The 20,885-nt window shown below is 33.8% G+C and overlaps 1 protein-coding gene across 12 annotated transcripts in view; it reads right to left on the reverse strand.

Moving 5' to 3' along the window:
• Ppfia2 (PPFI scaffold protein A2) overlaps positions 1–20,885 on the reverse strand; it is a 345,304-nt gene that overhangs the window by 107,937 nt on the left and 216,482 nt on the right. For 9 of the 12 annotated variants that reach the window (XM_075954444.1, XM_075954445.1, XM_075954443.1 and 6 more), the window contains one exon: positions 17,386–17,460. The exons of the other annotated variants lie outside the window; for them this stretch is intronic. In XM_075954444.1, coding sequence (XP_075810559.1) covers positions 17,386–17,460 — 75 coding nt within the window. The remainder of the gene's footprint in view (positions 1–17,385; positions 17,461–20,885) is intronic. 12 annotated transcript variants of the gene reach the window in all.

Here is a 20,885-nt window from a genome sequence, read left to right on the forward strand (position 1 = left end):
GCACCTGTTTTTCAGAACTACAGGAACACTTGCCTTTTGAAAAAGTCGCTGTAATATCTATAAAAACCTTGTGAAGCCATGATTCTTCCCTTCAAAATGGAGTTCATTACCAAAACACCTCAGCAGTGTAATCTCTACCCAGGCAATGGAAAGATCTTCCTTCATACCCCTACAACATGAAGCCTTAGAGCAATAACACCCACTCTTTTTTCTAACAGTCAAATTTACATGAAGTCAATCCCACAAAATTACCTGCTAGCAGACCACATAGAAATGTCTATAGAAGACAGGCCCAGAGTAGGATGGTACCATGCCCCATCTTTCCCAACAAACAAATCTCGGTGCCCTCAAAGCTGGTTCTCACAAAAGAGGTTGGATGAGGAGAATTGGTGAATCCAGGATTCAGGGACCTTTAGTAACTTTATGTAATGGTTTGAAATGTCAGGTAATTCCCTTTGAATGTTGGCCTTTTCTGAGTCCTGCCACCTGTTTTGGGGTACTGTTTTGTCAGGTTCTACCTGTCCTTTTTGCGATTTCGTCATGTACATTATCCTTGTCCATGCCTATGGAATTTTCCAACTATGTCTGAAAAAAACTAGAAACAGGGAGATCAGCCCATCTTCTTTTTCATCCTTCTCCTCCTGCTCATTCCTCCTCCTCTTCTCCTTGCTACTTCTTCTACCCCGTAGTCTCCTTTTTACTTCCCCTTCTCGTCCTCCCCATCTTCTACCTACTTCTTCTCCTTACTTTCCTTCTTATTTCTTCTCCTTATTCTTCCCCCTTTTCTTCTTCTCTGTGCCTCTCACCTCACTTTCTCCCCTTGCACAAAAATTAAGGAACATGCAGAAGTAATGTATTTGAGTTATTTTTTTTTACCCTCAGATCCTTGTCTGCCATAGACATTCAATTCAGAGCCTGAGTGGGTATTGAGGCTGGACTCAAGGCCCCTGATATAATCTAAATGCTTACCTAAGTCAGGACAACAGCTCTAGGTTCTAAGAGCAATAGTTTTTAACTTTTGGCTAACAATTTGGAATATATCTTTAAAAACTAGCTTGAAGATGTCTGGAGTTCTCATAGTTAAGAAAAATCATGTTATTTAAATTATTCAGCATTTTAATTTTATTTTATTTTAATTTAAATTTATAAATTTTAGGTGGCCTCTAAGCACTTAAACTAATCTTGACAATTTCCAAACTGCTTTTTTTTTTAAATCAAGCTCCATCCACACAAACTCCACTACTTATTCTACAGGGACCTTCACGCTAAGAGTTTAAATTCATATTTTCCTTTACTGATTTCACAGCAATTTTCAGGATGTATACCCATGCGATTATCAGTGATTCATTTCATCTATTTTTATTTCAAATTCTAGGAGTGAGACATAAGATGTATCACCATACCACCACATAATTAGCTTCTACATAGATATATATTCTAATGCTAGCTGAATTCCAAGTTTATATAACACTGAGAGCACAATAAACAAAAGCAAAATATAATAGAAACAGTTAGCAGGAGAGTTTTAATGAAGCAATTAGTGTTTAGGTCTGGGTTGTTATATACACTTGGAAAATCCTAAATATTGAGATATATTCAAACAGAATTTAGAGTCCTAACTAGTCACCATTTCACTTTAAATCTTTGGTTTTGAGGGAAAAAGAGAAATAAAAAAAAACTCACAGAGGCATATTAAGATTGTGTAAACACTTTCATGCAATCAATGTAAATTAATTAGTTTCACCTATATTTCACCGGTACCTGTTTATTTCACCCATATTTCAGGAATTGTGGGTAGATTGTGAAAGTCAGCTGTTGCAGTGAGTGACTTGAGATGAGAATATAAAGTTTAACTGTGAGAATGTCTTTCCTATCAAGTCAAAAAGGGTTTTTTTTTATGAATGGTATACTTATTTAAACATCAGTAGTAGAAAAATGAATAGACTGGTCATGGATTTAAGTGCAAAGATTAATTTGGAGAGTGAAAGAGAAAAGAAAGCTCTAAGTAGTTTTCCAAACGCAGCAGAGGTATGAAAACACACGCTTTTATTTTACTTTTTGATGCTTTGTAACAAGGTCTCACTCTGTAGACCAGGCTAGGCTTAAATTTGTCATGATCTTCCTTCCCCTGCTCGTCCATGCTGGTATTGCAGAAATATGCTATCACATACACCTAGGAAACACTCTTAATAGTATCTATGTTGTACTCTCTCAAGAGAAAGCTCCCTTTAAAATTTAAATAAGCCAGTAAAAAACAAGGAAGGGTAGATGATCCATGGAGGTACTAAGTGGCAGGGAAGTTCTACACCAAATGTTTAATGAATGGATGAACAGTGTAGACACTTCAATGCTGAATACTGAGAAGGTGGGCAGCTGTATAGCTACAGATGTTTAATTACATAGGTCTTTGTTCTTCATTCTCCAATAAGGCACCCTGGCTAGTAATTCATCACCTTCATGAAGAATACAACAGATTCCTATTTTAAAAAAGTGAACTTGTTGTTTACCAGTGAAACTGAAAAAAAAATGGAACTTATTAGATACCTTTATTATTATAAAGTACTTCTTAGAAAATATAATAGAAAGAAATGGCATCTTTACACAGCTACGCTCCTTGAGAACACCTATGGATCCTTTTATATCCTGAATCTACAGAGAATAAACTTTCTTGTGGTGGTTTTGCCTTTAGCTAAGGGCAAGAAGACTACTGATTATACATAAAACTTTCTCCTGCAAAATAAAAAACAAAGCAAAAAAAAATGTGGAGAGCAGGTTATGCTTAGAGACACGAAACAGTCTAAAGAGGTCAAGGCTGACCACTGTGCAAGCATGAGGCATATTCTTTGAATAAGATTCCTGGCTTTAAGAGTCTCAGAAAATATTTATTTTTAAATGATATGAGCAAGAGTTCTTTCATAGTTTGCTTTTCGTGTGTTATGAACCATAAAATACTTAGAGCAAATATTAATTATTAAACTTAAAAGAACTAAGTCTACAATAGCCTAATCCTGTCTTCTCTTTATTCAACTATGATTGGTTTACTGTAAGAAACTTCGACGGGTTAGAATGAACCTTCTATTTTATAACTGACTGCACTACAGTCCCATGAACAAATAGTGGCACCGTATAAAATGTCACATTCATGACAACCTCTGCGAGCAAGGGTTTGCTGATCACGGTCTTTTCCCTTTCAGCGTCCTACAGAATGACCTCCTCAGCCAGACGTAGTAAATGCTGTAAAAAGGCATTTGGATTATTCTTTGGTTTTGTTTCCCAATCAAGGCAGAAGTGATAGAGTAACAGGCTGTGTTTTAGCACTATTCTTTTCAATCCTATTCAGCGAACATAAGTATCTTAAAGGAAAGAAATCATTTAGTGGGTTTGAAAACTGCTTGAGAAAAACACTGGGAGCAGAAACAACATCCATTAGTCTTTGCTGCGTGTAAGAAGCAACTCGGGGTGATGCAAAGGATTTATTCATTTAGTCCCTTCCTTAGAAATAACAAAAGCATGCTAGGCCCATTATTCTGAACAATTCCTTTTAAAAGTAATTCGTTTGCTTTGGTTCCAGTGATAATTATTATGTGCTATGTTCATTTGAATGCATTTTAATTTTACCTTCATGTCATTTTTAAAATGTATTTATGTGACAAAATGTCACTAGGGGAAGGGAGCAGAGAGTGGTGTTAATGACCTTATTTCATGGTTAAAATATAAAATAAAATTCAGAGACAATGAGCAATAAACCCCTTTCCTGTTCCCAAAAATTGCCAGTTAGACAATCCCATTTTGGCAAAGGTTCTTTTGTTCTTTATTTTTGGAAACAGCCTAAACAATATTAAAAATATTGTCCGGGATAACAGTGACATTACCAATATAATTATCAACATTGATATTTATTGAAAGGTTCTTTTTTTTCTGAGAATCATTTCAACATTACAGCCTTATAAGGTGATTTCTATTATTATGTCTGGGGTAACTAAGGCCAGAGAAATAAGGAAGTGAGAGAATCATTGTGGGAGGGAAGACCGAGACTCTGAATGGGGACTACCTTCTTCTTTGGCTTGTATTTGTGACTTTCTCTCTGTTTAGCCTTCTCTTTTCAAGGTAGCATATACTCACAAAAACATCAAATCGGACATATTGCACATGATGCCCGATTATATTAATCACTTTCTTCTAATATGCTCATATGGAGTCTTGACTAGCCCTAACTATTCATCTTTCTTTTTCACATTTTGTGTATTTCTACACTATATTTCTATTTTGACATTGTGAACAAGCTAAAAAAATGACCTTTTATTTTTGAACAGTTAAAAGATAAAATGATGATAATATTTTTTGACATAAAAATGATAATCAATTATTTCAAATGAGCTACTTTTGGAAAAGAACTACAACTCTTCAGTGTGCATGTTCACAGTTGCTTTCATTACACAGGTGGAATAATTGTGCTAGACTGTGCTAGAACATGGTACCTAAAACATTGGTTAGTAACAGAAAATGCTTATGGTCGCTTGATCTAATGATCCATAAAACCTTACAAAATAAAACAAACCTTAACAAATAAAACAAACAAACAATAACTTAAATGGTTTCTGACTTACTAGGACTTAACAGTATACTTGGCATTTTGATCATAATGATTATATGTTTAGTATAAATACCATATTGGAAATCTTCTGAGAATGGAAACTTTGTAATAGTCTCTTGTAATATTCTCTACATAATAGATAATCATTTTTCGATTGTAATATTATTAATTTGTTATGAGTTCATTGGAACATACTTCTACCACAAATCGAGGGCTGTGATGATTACTTATAATTGTCAATTTGATACAAAGTTGAATCAAATATAAAGAGAATCTCAAGGACAGGTTGTCTTGGTTAGTTTAGACTGTGGGCATATCACAGGAGATTCTATTAATTGAGTTAATTGGGTTGGGAAAGTCCCCCATGAGCATAGATGGTAACATCTCATGGACTGAGTCCTGAATGATGTAGGTGTCGAGCCAAGGAAGTTGAATAGTTTTAAGCAATTCTGCTTTGGCTTCCCTTTACTCTTGACCCCAGATATCACACAGTAGCTATTTCAAATTCCTGTCATCCTGAGTTCCTGCAGTGATGGATTGCAAACTCAAATTGTGAGCTAAAATCAACCTTTGCTCCCCAAGCCAAGTGTGGTCAGTCTCTTTTACCACAGAAACAGAAACGAATCTTGCAGAAATAGTATCTAAAACGTTGATTGAACTATGATATTTTTGGCTACCAGGAACTTTCACAGTTTAATCACTAATTAAATATTAGTTAAAAATAAAGCAATCGATACACTTTTTCTTTCTATGGAAAGAGAAATGATAATGGTGAAAAGTACATAATTTATTAATTAAAGTTTTCCAAATTGTTTCATAATATGGATGCCTTAATGGATGTTTTAAAGACTTTCTTTTTTCTTATACAATATTGGACAATTTTTACAAACAGGCTAAATTGCATAATTTAATATCTGAATTATTAATATAATTAATACAACTTTATGGCTCTTATTAGAAAGAAGTGCTGAACCTTGAAATAATTTATAGAAAATAAGTAGGAAGGTGTTATGATGGATTTAAAGAACTTAGGATAAATGAAGTTATAATTTATAAAGTCATGCCTATTTTGTATGTATGTCTATTGTTAGACTTTAACTTTCAATCACTATTGATAACTAATGTTACTCTGAATATTTTACTTTGTTTCTGAAAGCTAATTGTCCTACTTCTCATAATGCTAGTAATTACTTGGCTTTGCTTGTAGGCTAATTGTGTTAATGAAAAATGTATATATTTAGGGAAATGTAGAATTCATAGCACAATTCTCAGCACACAATAATCTCTCCCAATAACTTTTTACCAAATTCATGAATAATTGAATTTCAAGATCATCCATAAAGCATATATAATTCCATGGAATCCTTCTAACTAGAGAAGATCCCTTCTTATCTAATAAAAAATCATCTAATCTTGAATACTTTTTAATCAATGTTATTTTATATTTGTGCTAAAATAAAGGTGGATAGGAAACATATTCCTATTGTCTTCATTAATATTTAATATTGGCCATTGAGATCAATCATAGCAATATAACTTTAGTATATTAATTTATTCATCATATATTATCTTATCCAGAATCATGATAAAATACTAGGTAGACCTGTATTTATTAATATTTCTTTTATAAGGAATGAGAAAACAGAACAAAAGATTTTAATAAATTATCAAGTGTAACATAGTTTGGACATGCTGGATCTAAAACACGAAATTGAATCCTGAGTTCAGTGTAGTATTTCATCTCATTATGCTTTGTTTGGCTTTGTACCTTTTCTCTTATTAAATTTCATTATTTCATTTAAAATGTTTAGAAGATATTTAATATTTTCCAAAATTATCTCCAGAGCAAAACTGTGTTCTTTGTTATTATCTAACCTGATGCTTTCTTTATATTATACTGAAGAATTAAGCTTGTTTTATTTTAAAAATAATATTTTTATAAACATATAAGTAAAATTCAATAGCTTGTGACTTGTATATTCAAATTGAATATTAAATCTAATCTTACTAAAAATAGAAAAGGAAATAAAAACTATTAAATATATCACATGCAAAGATAAAATAAAAATGACCGTTACTATGAGCAGAGGCACTTTTACGATTTCATAACAGAGTATCTTTGAATCTAATCAGGGTATAATGCCAAAAAGTGTTTGAAATGGATTTTTCCATAGGTCTTACACATCACTAAACAACTTGAAATTCCCTCTTGGTTTCATTACACAGATACTGGAAATGATCAAAAGAATAAACGTAGGAAAAGTCAGTTTTCAATTCTCTTTTTTATGTTATATTTAAGCACATAGTGTTAGAAGATAGACATTATATGATTTTATTTGGAAAAGATTATTTTACTGACATGTGTACTTAGCAGCAGCAGAGGAAAGGATTATCTACCAATGATAATAACTTGGGTATTTTACAGTTTCTACATTGATCTTTATAATATAATATCATCACAAATAATAACCTAGAAGCATAGTAAAATGTTATAGAACTTTCAACTGCTGGCTTAACAAAGCTGAAGTTTTACGTTGGCCAATAAGAAAAAATGATATATTCAATTACTATTCATTTTTTATGAAATAGACAAGTTAATAACTATACTTTTTAAAAAACAAAATAGAGGCAATTCCAACAGGAAAACCACATTCCTGATATGTTTGCAAGGCAACATAACTTTAGCCTCTAAGCTTTACATTGTCTTTAAGCAGTTAATTTTCAGTGTGACTGGGTGCCACTGTCACATACAAACTCTGTGTTCACTAAATAAACAGTGTATCTTGTCACATTTACATATATGCAGATTACAGTATTTCACTTCCTGCTAGAATATTAACTTAGAGTTTGTAAGGGATTTACCAATATGATTTTTTAATGATGAATAAGCTAATCAACCAGAAAAGGTTTAGCAAAACATGAAGGAAATTTGAAAGCCTTTATGAGAATAATCATTTCTGCTGAGAGATGGTAGACATACAGAATTCAATCAAGTTTTATCGCACAGAAATCAAAAGTAATTAGAATGAAAAGATCCAAAGTGAGGTTTGAAAAAGGTCAGCCAGGGGAAGTGGTTTTGTTGAAAAGCCCAGTCATTGAGCTTTTCTGTGGCTTTTCTAGACTCAGAGACTTCTTTTACAGGTATGGAAATTTTAATTTAGAGAGAAAATGGGCTTAAACATTGCTTAAATTTTGCAGATAAGAGAGTTTGGAATGAAAAACGCCTTAGGAAACCTAAGTAAGTATTCATCAAAAATTACAGTTTTTCCTCTTTACCCACAATTTTCTGGGTCATTTTCTGCTACTTAACTTTCATTTAAACAATTTAAATTTCAAACACGTGTGAATGTAATAAGTTTATAAGATTTTAAAGTTATAATTTTTTTTGACACAGGGTTTCTCTGTAGCTTTGGATCCTTTCCTGGAACTAGCTCTTATAGACCAGGCTAGCCTCAAACTCACAGAGATTGCCTGCCTCTACCTCCTGAGTGCTGAGATTAAAGGCGTGTGCCACCACCACCTGGCTAAAGTTATGAATTTTTGGAGAAATATTTCCCTTCTGCCTTTAATCTAGTTGACTAACATCAAAGAAAACACATTGTATTCATAGCTGTATCTTTTTCCTTTAATTATTAAATAACTTCATAGACATAAATAAGGAAACAAGATGGGACAATTCCATGCTGTTTTTGACTAAAGTACTGGAGCTTTCACTTGGTTTGCTGCAGAAAATTTATGAGAACTCCATATGAGTCTGCAATCATGTACTGAAATGCCCTTGCATGGCATAGATGACTCATTGCCTTATCATTTTATTCATACTCTCTACATGTTGTTTCTGCCTCCCCTAGGAGACAAAGTTGGTCTCTTCAGGTAGAATGACTCTTATGAAATCCTTGCATCTTCCTTATTCTTCAAACAATGCCTTGCTCACCATCAGTGGAACGACATCCTTACTTGTGTCTTTAACAAAGCCAAGGTTCGATTCTACTGACTTTTCTATCAGTACTGCCCCCTCCTTTGTTCTCTTCTTCTTCCCTCTGCCATTGATCAGAAATATTTTCTTTCAACTCTGAAATCATATTTCTCAATACTTCAACTTCGGTCTTAATTCCTCTTTTAAAAAAATTATTTTAAACAACAATGAATTTTCCAAATCTCCACTTTATAAACTTTTAATTGATTCATAAAAACTTGTAATTAATTTATATAAACTTTTAATTGATTCCTAAGTCATATTCCCAGCTGTTCTCTTTTTGGTCATCACTATTGGAAGAGGTCTTTTCAAGCATATACTGTGATTGGTAGTAACCATGTCACAATAATCACGCAGTAGACAGTCCTCCCTGCTATGATGAAATGTTTGACATAAAGACAAAGTATAACCCAATCCTCCATTATCACTTACAGCACTTACTTCCTCTTCTCTTCCTCTCCTGTCTCTGTTTGATTTCTGTTTTTTTTTTTCTCTTTTTCTTTTTGTTTTTTTGATGGGGGTTGGTGAGGTTGAGACAGATTTTCTCTAGGCAACCCTGACTGTCCTGGAGGCTGCTCTCGAGGCTGGTGTCAAACTTGCAGAGATTTGCATGCCTCTGCCTCCTCCGAGTACTGGGTTTAAAGGGATGTGCTACCACCATCTGGCTCTGCTTGATTCTTTTTAGAGTTCTCTGACTCGTTCCAGGTTCTCCCTTAAGTTCTAAGTTGCGTTATTGCCTGAGCTAGCAATCATTCACCTTTTTACTTTTTGAAAATACACATCTAGGCATTCCTTAGAGTACTGGGTTTTAATCCAGCTCACGGGATCGATTTTATCAAATGATGGGCGTAAAGCAATGGCTCTATCTAATCAATAGACTGAACGCTTCTCACTTGAAAATGAATTTGATCCCTTTCACTTGTCTCTCCCTTTGGATCCAGTGTGCTTCTGAATGATGATAGAAGTTAATTCACAAGTCCTTTCCCTTCTCTTTAGGGAAATATAAGTCAAATAAGACAGCAGAAAAGGCTAACAGAATGTTTATTTTCTTAAGAAAAATTTACTTGAAAGTTGGTAATTAAGTGACTAGAAAGGGCATGTAGAGGGTAAAATGTACATTAAAAACACAGTCAGCAGCTAAACAGGCTAAGTATTTTTATGTTTAATGCAGTCATGTGGAAAGCTTTTTAAAATCAATATGCCTGTTTCTGTATTCCCTGCAAATTAACCTGTCAATGCAAGTTTTACAGGTACTTCTGAATGATCCATTTTGTCTGGCTCAATCAAATAATTAATAAGTGTATGGGTTTCCATTAACGCAAACACATTTTTAAGGATGTAATCTATTTTTCTTTGTACTTGCCTTGTAAGTTTTGTGCAGCTGATTTTAAGCTACAACAAAAATTACCATACAAGAACGACTAAAAAAAAAAGAAAGAAAGGCTTTATTGCACTTATTTGATCCACGTAATCTAGAGGCAAGTTTTAAAGATGACAACCTAGAGAACACATTCAGTGTTAACTAAGAACACAATTCCCCTATATAGAGAGGTTTTATAATTCAACAAATTTCCATTTTGTGCATATGTATTCATAATATTTTGTGACAATCGCTGTCCTTCCCCACTTCTACTTGTAAAATTAGTTTCTTTTTCTTTCTTTTAACATTGACACATTCTGAACATACTTTAACTTTCATATTTGTCATATTTTATTTTCATTATATTTCTCATAGTGTATTATAATTGACATCACATTTGCAATTTTAAAGGGTATCTCAGCTACATATATTGCCATTGATACCCCCAGCACATATCTCCAGAACTTTGTCTCCCTGAATATATTTTCACTACACTAAATGCTTCATCATTATAACTGCATTGTAAGGAATCTGTCTCCAACACTAGATTATAGTCTTAATGAATCTATTGAAGTGCTAATTCCTTGTTTTAGTCATGTCCAGTATTTAATACAATCTTTGAAAAATATACAATTGTCCTTTGTTTGAATGGAAGGACAGTCCTACAGTAATAATTAGGACACAATATTTAGGTAACTGTATCACATTATATGAACTCTCCGGCCTTACTCTACTTGATCTCCTATTTTAACAGAAAAGTGTATAAAGTGCATACCATAAGGAGTTTTGCAATTAAAAACTGGACACATACAAGATATGCTTTTAGTATTATTTCAAGACTTCTACAGAACCTGATTTCTCTCAACCTTGCCACCCCATCTTCTTCATCCTCTCACATACCGACTGTTCCCAACGCAGGATCATCTGTTATTCTAAACTTGCTTTTATTTCCCTAATCACAGAGTTTGCTCTCATTGAAATGGTTTTCATAACTTAGCACTGTATATAAATTACATTATATAATGATAAAATATCACAATAAAGGATTTTGAAGTTAAATCTTAGTCTTTCTGAACAGGTTTGCTCAACTATTTTCTGTAGGGTGAAGATAAAGAATTGACAAACATATCATCACAGGGTGCATGTGAATATATTGAGTGAAATAAATATCAATGCAGAAGGTATATTTTTCTTGTCTGGGAAACAGTGACCTAGGCTCAGGCAGTTATAATGCTAGCTCTCATGCTGAATGTTTAAAACACATGCTGAACTAGTGAGCCTTAGAGATTTAAACTAGGGATCAATGACTGGTTGTTGGCCGGGAATCATAAAGGGCTTCTTTAGTGAGGTGAGCTTCCATGGGGAAGTGTGATTTCAGAGGGTTTGTCAGATTAGTGGGAGGATTCTGGGAGATACATAATATAAGTAAGATATAGTATATGACTATAACAATATGAATTGATATAGAGAATGGGCAACCTTGTATTCCTGATTTTAGTAGGATTGATTTGCATTTCTCTCTATTTGATTTGATGTTGGCTATAAGACTGCTGTAAATTGTTCTTATTATGTTTAGGTACATCTATTGTATCCCTAGTCTCTGCAGCATTTTGATGATGAAGAGTATTGCATGTTCTCAAAGGCCCTTTCCACAACTACTTTAAAGATCATGTGATTTTTTGACTTTCAGTTTGAACATTGATTGGTTTCTGTATATTGAACCATCCGTGCATCCCTGGGTTGAAGTATTCTTGGCCATGGTAGATGGTTTGAATGTGTCCCTGGATTTGATTTGCAAGTATCTTATTGAGTTTTTTTTTTCCTGAAAGGGCAAAGTAATTCAGAGATCTCATTTATAAGTACACTAATCCTATGCCCCACCTCCTTGCAACATCACTGGGAGTTAAGTTTCAAGACATTAATTTTCAGGAGGAAAAAAACATTTGATTTTTTTGTGTCTTTGTTCATAAGGAAAATTGGTTTATATTTACCTTTCTTTGTTGGGTCTTGATGCTGCTTTCATATCAGGGTAACTGTGGCTTCATAAAACGAATTGGACAATGTCCCTTCTGTTTTTATATTGTGAAATAAATTGATGAATGGTGGCATTAATACTCCTTTGAAAGTCTGTTAAAATTCTGTGCTAAAACCATCAGGTCCTGGGCTAATTTTGGCAGGGGCACTTTTAATGACTGCTTCTATTTAAATTGATTACAAATATTAACTTTGGTAAGTGATATATATATATATATATATATATATATATATATATATATATATATACACACACACACACACACACACACACACACACATTTCTTTTAGATTTTCCAGTTTGGTCGAGTATATGTTTTTATAGCATATTCTTATGATTCTCTGGATTTTCTTGGTGTCTGTTGTTAAGTTTTTCCTTTTTGTTTCTAGTTTTGTTAATTTGGTTATTCTCTCTGCCTTTTGTTAAATTGGATAGACTTCCATTAATCTTATCGATTTTTCTCAAAGAACCAAATTCAAACACAAATTGACAATGTTCATAAAGAAGTCAGAAATACACACTGGAAAAAGGACATCCTTCTCAACAAATGGTGCTGGTCAAGTCAGATGGCTGCACATAAAGAATGCAATTAGTCTGGGCTCCGTGGTCTCTTAATGTCTGCATAACACTTCACAATCCCAGAGAACCTAGACTACAATAAGGACCATAAAAGAGACATACATAGATCTAATCTACATGAAGTAAAAAAAAAAAAAAAGATCTTCTAAGTAACTTGGAGCATGGGGACCTTGGGAGAGGGTTGAAGGGGAGAGGAGAGGCAGGTAAGGGAGCAGAGAATAATGTAGAACTCAATGAATATCAATAAATAAAAACATAAAAAAGAATGCAATTAGATCCGTACACAAAACTCAAGTCCAAATGGATCAAAGACAACTTAGTACCAGATACACTGGACTTGATAGAAGAGAAAATGATGAATAATCTTGAAATCATTAGAACAGGAAAAGAATTTCTGAGCAAAACACCATTAGCACAGGCACAAGATCAACAAATAAAAAGAGAGACCTCATGAAACTGAGAAGTTTCTGCACAACAAAGAACACTTCTTCCAGACAAATTTGCAGCCTACATAAGAGGAAATGATTTTTAGAAACTATACATCTGATAAAGGGCTAATATTTAAAATATATGAATAATTTAAAATCTAGATCAAGAAAATAAGTAACATAATTTATAAATTATATAGGATATAAATTATAAATTTAAAATATGAATTAAATTGTTTTAAATATAAATTAGATCTGTCAAACAGATCTAGACAGAATTCTCAAAAGAGGAAACTCAAATGGCTGAGAAACACAAAATATTCAATATCCTAATCCATTTGGGAAATGGAAATCAAAACTGTTATGAGATTCTATCTTATACCTGTCAAAATGGCTAATATCAATAAAACAAGTGACAACTAATGCTGGCAAGGACATAGAGTAAGGGCACTACTCCTTCATTGCTAGTAGGAGTGAAAAGTTGTATAGACACTGTGGAAAACAATGTGGTGGTTCTTGAAGAAGGCAGAATGAGATCTATCCCAATATCCAGCTATATCACTTTTGTGTATATATCCAAAAGAATGCCTGTTCCTACCAATAAATATTTATTTAACTATGTTCATCACTGCTGTGTTTATTCTATTCAGAAATTGGAAACAGCCTATATATCTCTCAAAGATGAACAGAAAGAAATTAGAACACTTATACTAGGGAATGTTACACTGCTATTAAAAACAAAATCAGCCAGGCGTTGGTGGCGCACGCCTTTAATCCTAGCACTCGGGAGGCAGAGGCAGGCGGATCTCTGTGAGTTCGAGACCAGCCTGGTCTACAGAGCTAGTTCCAGGACAGGCTCCAAAGCCGCAGAGAAACCCTGTCTCGAAAAACAAAACAAAAAAAAATTAAAAAATAAAAAAATAAAAACAAAATCATGTATTTCACATGTAAATGGCTGGGACTAGAAAAAAAATCATCCTGACTAAGATATCCCAGATCCAGAAAGACAAATATTATATGTATTTACTTACGTGTGGACATTAACTGTTAAGTCAGTGATGACCAAGTACAGTCAATCTGTAGAAACACTGAGCTTAGGTATAGAGTACAGGACTAAAGGGAAATTAGAATAGATAGCTATGGATGAAGGGAGAGGTGGAAATGGGAAAACAGTAGCAAAGTGATAGTGGAGAGAGGGATGGGGGAGGGGAATACAGGAAGTGACTGCTACTATTAAAGAAAATTGAAGGGTACTATAAAAACCAAATAGAATAGAGCTTCCTAAAATATATACATATGAAAATGATATCTGAAGGGCATTGCCAAATAATGAGGGAGAGAGAATCCCAGCTGGTCATCTCTTGTCACCAAATGAAGTTTCCTGTACTGGGAAGTGGTTATATCTAATTGAGTTGTTGGTCAAACAGGCCTATAGGAACCTCCAAAAAGTCAAGGCTATTTCTAAGACTATCCACAAACTGCTGGCAAGGCCCCATTGCTGAACACAACAGGTCTATAACTAATTGAACACAGAGAAGTCCAGATAGTGCATATATAAAGCCTTTACACCTATGTTCTTCCTCTTTGGTACAAGAAGGTACTGTGCATACAAAAGAGAAATGTAAAGTGCAAGCCAGATGCAAAACTTGTGATCTACCATGGTGTACTGACTGCAAGATGTTAGGGCAGCTATGACACACAGCTTGTGTGAGTAACCAACCAATATCTGTTTTGAATTAAGGTGATATGGAACCCATAACTAACATTGACTAAGTTACCAAGAACCGTTGGCTGGATTGCCCAGAGATCTAGGATAAAACCAAATTCTACTGTTCAAAAAAAGTAACAATAAAATTATGCCTCACAACATTCTGGTTTATACTTATACATTAGTGTTTATTTCAGTCATCGTCAGAGAAGCTTCCTCCTGCAACAGATGGGAAAATACAGAGACCTACAGCCAGACAATAACTAGACAGAGTAAGAGACCTTGGAACAGCCAACCCTAAATGGAATGTCTATAAAAACCTCTCCCCTAAGTATTCAGGGACTCCTGGAGGAGTCAGAAAGGGCAAGAGCCAGAGGGAATAGAGGATGTCAAGAAATCAAGACCCTCTAAGTCAACAAGACTAATTCATGTGAGGAAAAGAAGACAAGATGAAAGAAAATGAGAGCTATCAAACAAGAGACACAGAGAAAATAGGGCTGAATGAGTCATATAAAATGATATAGAAGGAACTATTTGTTTGTATATACTGGTAAGTACACTTAGGTGTGAATATATCAAGATATATCTCACAATCTGAACTCTCTCTGACTTCTCATTTCTTCTAATCTCAGGGATTGAGTGAATCCCATATTTCTTGAACAGTTACTATTGCCATCTGAAACTCAGGAAATAAACGTGATGTCCCAACACTATGCCAGCTCTCTCCCATTACAATGTGTTGTCAGAGAATGGTCCCTCTGAAGGGACTCTTGAACTGTGTAAGAGCGGAGAATGTGACCTGACAAATTCATCCACTTGTTGACTTCTGCTCTTGACTGTGGTGTAAGGTAACTACATACTTACACTTGTGCTGGTTGGACTCTCCCACAGGGATGGACACTAACCTGGAATTGTGAACTAGAATAACCCTTTTCTCCTTCAAACTGCGTTGGTCTGGGAAGGTTATCACAGCAACAGCTAAGAAACCAAGGTATTTCACACTGTTCTTGTGTGGCAAGAACTTCCTGCATGCTGACGTTTTTCTAGCTAAAGTCCATTATTTTCAAGGCTTTAATTATTAAACCTGGAGCCAAGAAAAGCATAAACAAATGAGTTTGTTTAAATTAAGTTATTTTAAAGAAGCAATATTAAGTGAAGTAAATAGAATTTATTCTGTTTTTTAAATGTGTGGAAATATTCTATTAATACTAGAAAAACATCAACAAATAAAAATTTTGCTAAATGTGTTTGAACACATCATTTTGTTAGAAATTCTTAATACTTAGTATTAAGAGTATCACATTTAAAATTAATGAAACTTCAGGAAGATACGCTTATCTATTTTGTTATATTCACTACCAGTTATAAAATTATGAGGATCAACTTCAACAAGTGCACTTGCAAATAAACATAAATTTAGATGTAGACACTATTGTTTGATTTTCTAATAAGGATCCAAATTTGTATTTGCATGTCTATATTATAATTATTCAATTTTACTAATACAAAAAAAAACAATTGAATACTTGTAAAGAAAAAACATTTTAAATCTTCTTGTATCCTTTTGTATTGAAAGTAGATTTTTTTTCATAAAACATACTCTACTGTGGTTGTCCCTCCCCAACTCCTTCCAAATACTGCCCACCTCCCCATAAACTTAAATTTTCATTCATTTTGACTTTCTCTTAAACAAACAAACAACAAAAAAGGCATCTAAAAAGAAAATGGAAAAATAAAAAGGAAATTAAATAAAATGTACAAAAAGAACAAAACAAATGTACAGAAAAGCAAAGGGGCAAGAGAAAACACAAGAAATACGTAAAGACTAAGAGACACACACATAGGAATCTCATAAAGACACAAAACGGTAAATTGTCGTATGTAAGCAAAAGGCTTGTAGGGTAAGAAAAGTAAAAGAAAAAAAATGCCCATCAAGAACATTATGAGACAAAAAAAAAAAATTTCTCCCAAAATGTCATTTAGCTCATCTTGTGTTGGGCATCTACTGTTGGGCAAGGGTCTTTAAGAGTTGTTTGTATACTCAGTGAGATTGCTTTAGAGAAAACTAATGTTTTCATTTGCAAGCAGTTATCAATTGGCAATAGCTTCTGGGAGAACTCCAGGGCAACAAGGCCTTCTAAACAGCACAGCTGAAGCACACAGGAACTCACAGGGGCTGTGGCATACAAGTACAAGGGCTGAGTAGGTCTGGGTCTGTTGGGGTCCTAGCTCTTTAAATCTTAAGCCGTGATTTTAAATGATGTCTTTGAATCTTCACAGGGATGCTAATCCAGTGGTGCCTTTAGGCTTGAGCACAATGCTTCCTGAAAACGGGCAGAGTCTGAGGGGAATTGGATGCATGTGTCTATCTGAGTTATTTACTTCATTTCTAGCATTTCAAAGTTTAAGAGGAACTGGACACAAATTCCAGTTTTAGGGTTGTTGTTTTACTTATTTTTAGGACTGGTTTTCTAAATAGCCATCTCCCTAGACATTAGTGGTTTTTCTTTGGTCTCCTGGTGACAGATCTGAACAGCCAGAAACCAGAAACCAGGCCTCTGGCAACTCATTTCAATGGGTGGCATTCAGCAACATGGACAGAATGTGGTCGATTTCGTGACAGAATTAATGAAAGCAAACGTGGAACACAAGGGGCAGCATGTTAGCAATAGTGCACCTCCGAAGAGGGAAGTTTGGTGTGTTACCTCCTGATTAGCTGAAGCTAGTTCCTCTTCCAAGGCAGAGATTCTTTCTAAAGAAACTCTCAGTCGCTCCCTTACCTAGAAGAAAAAAAAATCAAAATACGTGCCGAAATGTATATCCAAAACATAGGAACCTGTGGTGAAGCCATCTTTAACATAAGAGACAAATGGTCACATTCTTCAAGCAATTGTAGCCCTAAGATCACAGACTCTCAAATCTGGTATGAACAACATGACAAGATTGTCACCTCAGAGGCATCGTTGGATCAAGGGGATGTCCTTATAGTAAATTCTTTTGTAGATGAACTGATAATCTTCCAATGGGGTTGGAAATTGACTGGCCTTTCTCCAATTTCTGATTCATAGCAAGTAGATGCAAAGTTCAAAAAGCATAACCATGATAGCATTGCAAAATTATTGGTGTTATAACAAGCAAAATAGGCAAAATACATCCTTAAAATAAGTGAATTTTTTGCTGGTTTCCGGTGCCTAGCTTCAAAGTGATTTGTTTAAAAGCAAAGAGTTCTTGAAAACTGAAAATCGATTTGAAATTTTAAGTGACTGTAAAGTGTTAATGATTTGGGAACACCCACCTTGTATCCATATATCCCGGGGACAGGCATTGTGATTTGTAGAATTAAGTATTTTTTAGTTTGAAAGCGGGGCTGACTTAAAATTGTTTTCTTATATAGTAGAACTTCGCAGAACTGTTTCCTTGACCCTTGCTTTCTGACTTCTAAAACTGAAACCGTGAGTGTTGGCACATGCCAGTTAATCTCCAACATTTAGGAGACTGAAGAGGAAGACTAAAGTAAAGGAAAGACTGAGATGTATAACAGGAGAAAGCCCAGCTCAGTCTACTTAGTAAAGCCTGGGTCAAAATGAAACAAAAACCAAGCCAAATCAAAATGAAAAAAAAAATCCCAAATCATTGTATTCTTATACAATTATATAAACTTTCTATTACATTTACCAAAGGTAAACTACCATGCGTCAATATTTACTTAATGACCTTGGTGGTTTAATTTACCTAAGTCAATAAACTATAGATTTAAGACACAATCACAAGTTTTTGATTTTTTATAAATTAACATATTTTCTACATGAATGTTACAAAAATTTCTCAATAAATTTTCACTTTAATACTATAGTTATATCCCTGAAAAACTAATTTTGTTATTTAATTGACTGTGTATTTTATCATACAACATTTTTCTTAAATAATAAGGTTTAAATAGGACTATAAGTAAATATATAAACTATATAAAATTTTAATGCTGAATAATTGCCTGGTTAATTACCTAAGAAATAGAGCAAGTTTTGTTTTTTAACTTTCAGGCAAAATATGAATTTTAGAGGTTTTAAACATTCATCTTTAAATTCTGTTTTGGTAGTGGGTATAATCAGGTGAGTGAGTGTACTCAACTGCTGAAGCGAGCCCAAATACAGTGCTACATTCAAATATTTAGTGTGTGAGTATCACAAGATAGAATAACATTTAGCCTTAAAAATCTTCTGCACAGAATCTCTATTTAGCTCTGCCAGATTGATTGCCATGCTTCAGTGATTAAGACCAATTTCAAATTATAAGAGCAACACAGAATTAAATTCTGAATTTGACGTGGAAGTCTCTAGACTGTGGATCTTTATAATGGGGTCAGGTGTCCCAGGTTGAGAACAGCCTGAAGACATTTAGTACAATCCTTGATTTTCCTGTGTATAGTGCTGATTAGGACACTCTTAGAATGTCACTGAGAGGAGAGGTTAAGGTAGCACCTTTTCACTTAAGTGCTGATTCATCAAAATGTTTCTAAATTAGTGATGGTATTGAATCAATATTCCTTGAGTACAAGCTATAGGTTAAAATATCTTCTTAGTTATTTCTCTTAGCCCAAAATTCTTAGCTACTGATTTCTTTTACCACACGTTAAGCACAAAGAAATAAGTCGTGAAGTCTATCAAGAAATATGAATAAAGAATTAACTTTCCATAAATTTACAGTTTTGACAAATAAGGATATGTTAACCATAAATTAATGAATCTAAAACCATCTTATTTGAAAATAAAAACTTTTTTAAAATACAGTTTTAATTAAAACTATGTATGAAAATTTTTGCTGCCATTATCAATAATGAATACCATAATAATGTTGAATTGTTTATTCACTTTGTTACTCTGTTTTAGACAAAAATTTCGGTTAATGTAATGTTAGCTTTGTTTACCAAACTTTAATAGGAAAGAAAAGGAAATGCAAAAATATGTAATCTTCCCAGGGTTAAGAACTTGATAACTTTACCTTATCTGGTTTGCTTTAGTTATAATCACAGGAAAAATCGTATGTATCACAAAATTTTCAGCTTCTGCCTCTGCCTTGATCGTTGCACTGGCAGAATATCATAATATTTTAACAATCGTGTTTCTTGTCGGATTATGTATGTTTAGGCAGATCGATTTGCTATATCGTGCAAACTAATAATTGTTTAAATTTTTGCGCAAAGAAGTACACAGTTGTAGCTGGTAGTTGTCGCTATCGCTAACAATTCTCTTTTCACTGGATTCACTATAGCTGTCAGGATGCCTTACATGTATTGCTTTCTACACAGGTAAATGGTAAATTATCAATGTCCAATTGTAATATTTGTATTCGTCAAATATTTCTAAATTAATCTATTACTTCAGTATTCTTTAAAATGGAAGGAAAATGCCTAGTGAAACCTTTCATTCAAGATATATTTAAAGGGTATGGTAATTTTTTTCATGGAAGATTAAAAGAAAATTATTATTACAATCATATGCATTACAATCATATTGCCCAAGGAAGAAGTTAATGAAAGGAGTGAACTTCCAAATTAAAAAGTAAGGTATTGCTGGGTTTCACCATGGCAACTGTTGATTTTATCAAAGAAAAAAACTGTGAGAAACCCTTCTTACACTAGAAGTTCAAGAATAGTTTGGTTCTGTGATAGTTTACCATGAAAATATCAATGGTAAACAAGGCCTTACATAAACGTATTTGATGTTCTTTGAGTTGCGTTTGCCCTACTGTAGAAACAGTGGAGGCTCATGCCAAAATTACTATTGGTTGTACTTAAGCTTCAAAAGTCTACCCATGTCAGTGGTTATGTAAATGAACATCAGTATTTAAAACTGCAAGCCATTATAATAGTCAATACTCATGCTCAATTTTTTTCATAACTTAACTATTTTCTATGGTAAAAATGAAAACATCTTTTTTTACCTGAGTAATAATTAATTACATTTTCCTATATTTTTTCTTTACTTTTATAGCCACATCCTTTAGGTTAAAATGGTAATTGGTTATTTATACACTTGTGTCTTTACTCCTCCTCATTCTCATAAGAAACTGTGTGCTACTCCCAAGGCAACTAACTGTTCATGAAGGTACGTGGGTACAAATTAATTCCTCAATAAACAAATGAAATGTTATCTTAAATGAGCATTTGAACCAAGAGGGAGATAACTTAGTTTCAAACTTTTAACAA

Source organism: Microtus pennsylvanicus, chromosome 20 (assembly GCF_037038515.1).
Source record: "Microtus pennsylvanicus isolate mMicPen1 chromosome 20, mMicPen1.hap1, whole genome shotgun sequence".
Classification (NCBI taxonomy): Eukaryota; Metazoa; Chordata; class Mammalia; order Rodentia; family Cricetidae; genus Microtus; species Microtus pennsylvanicus.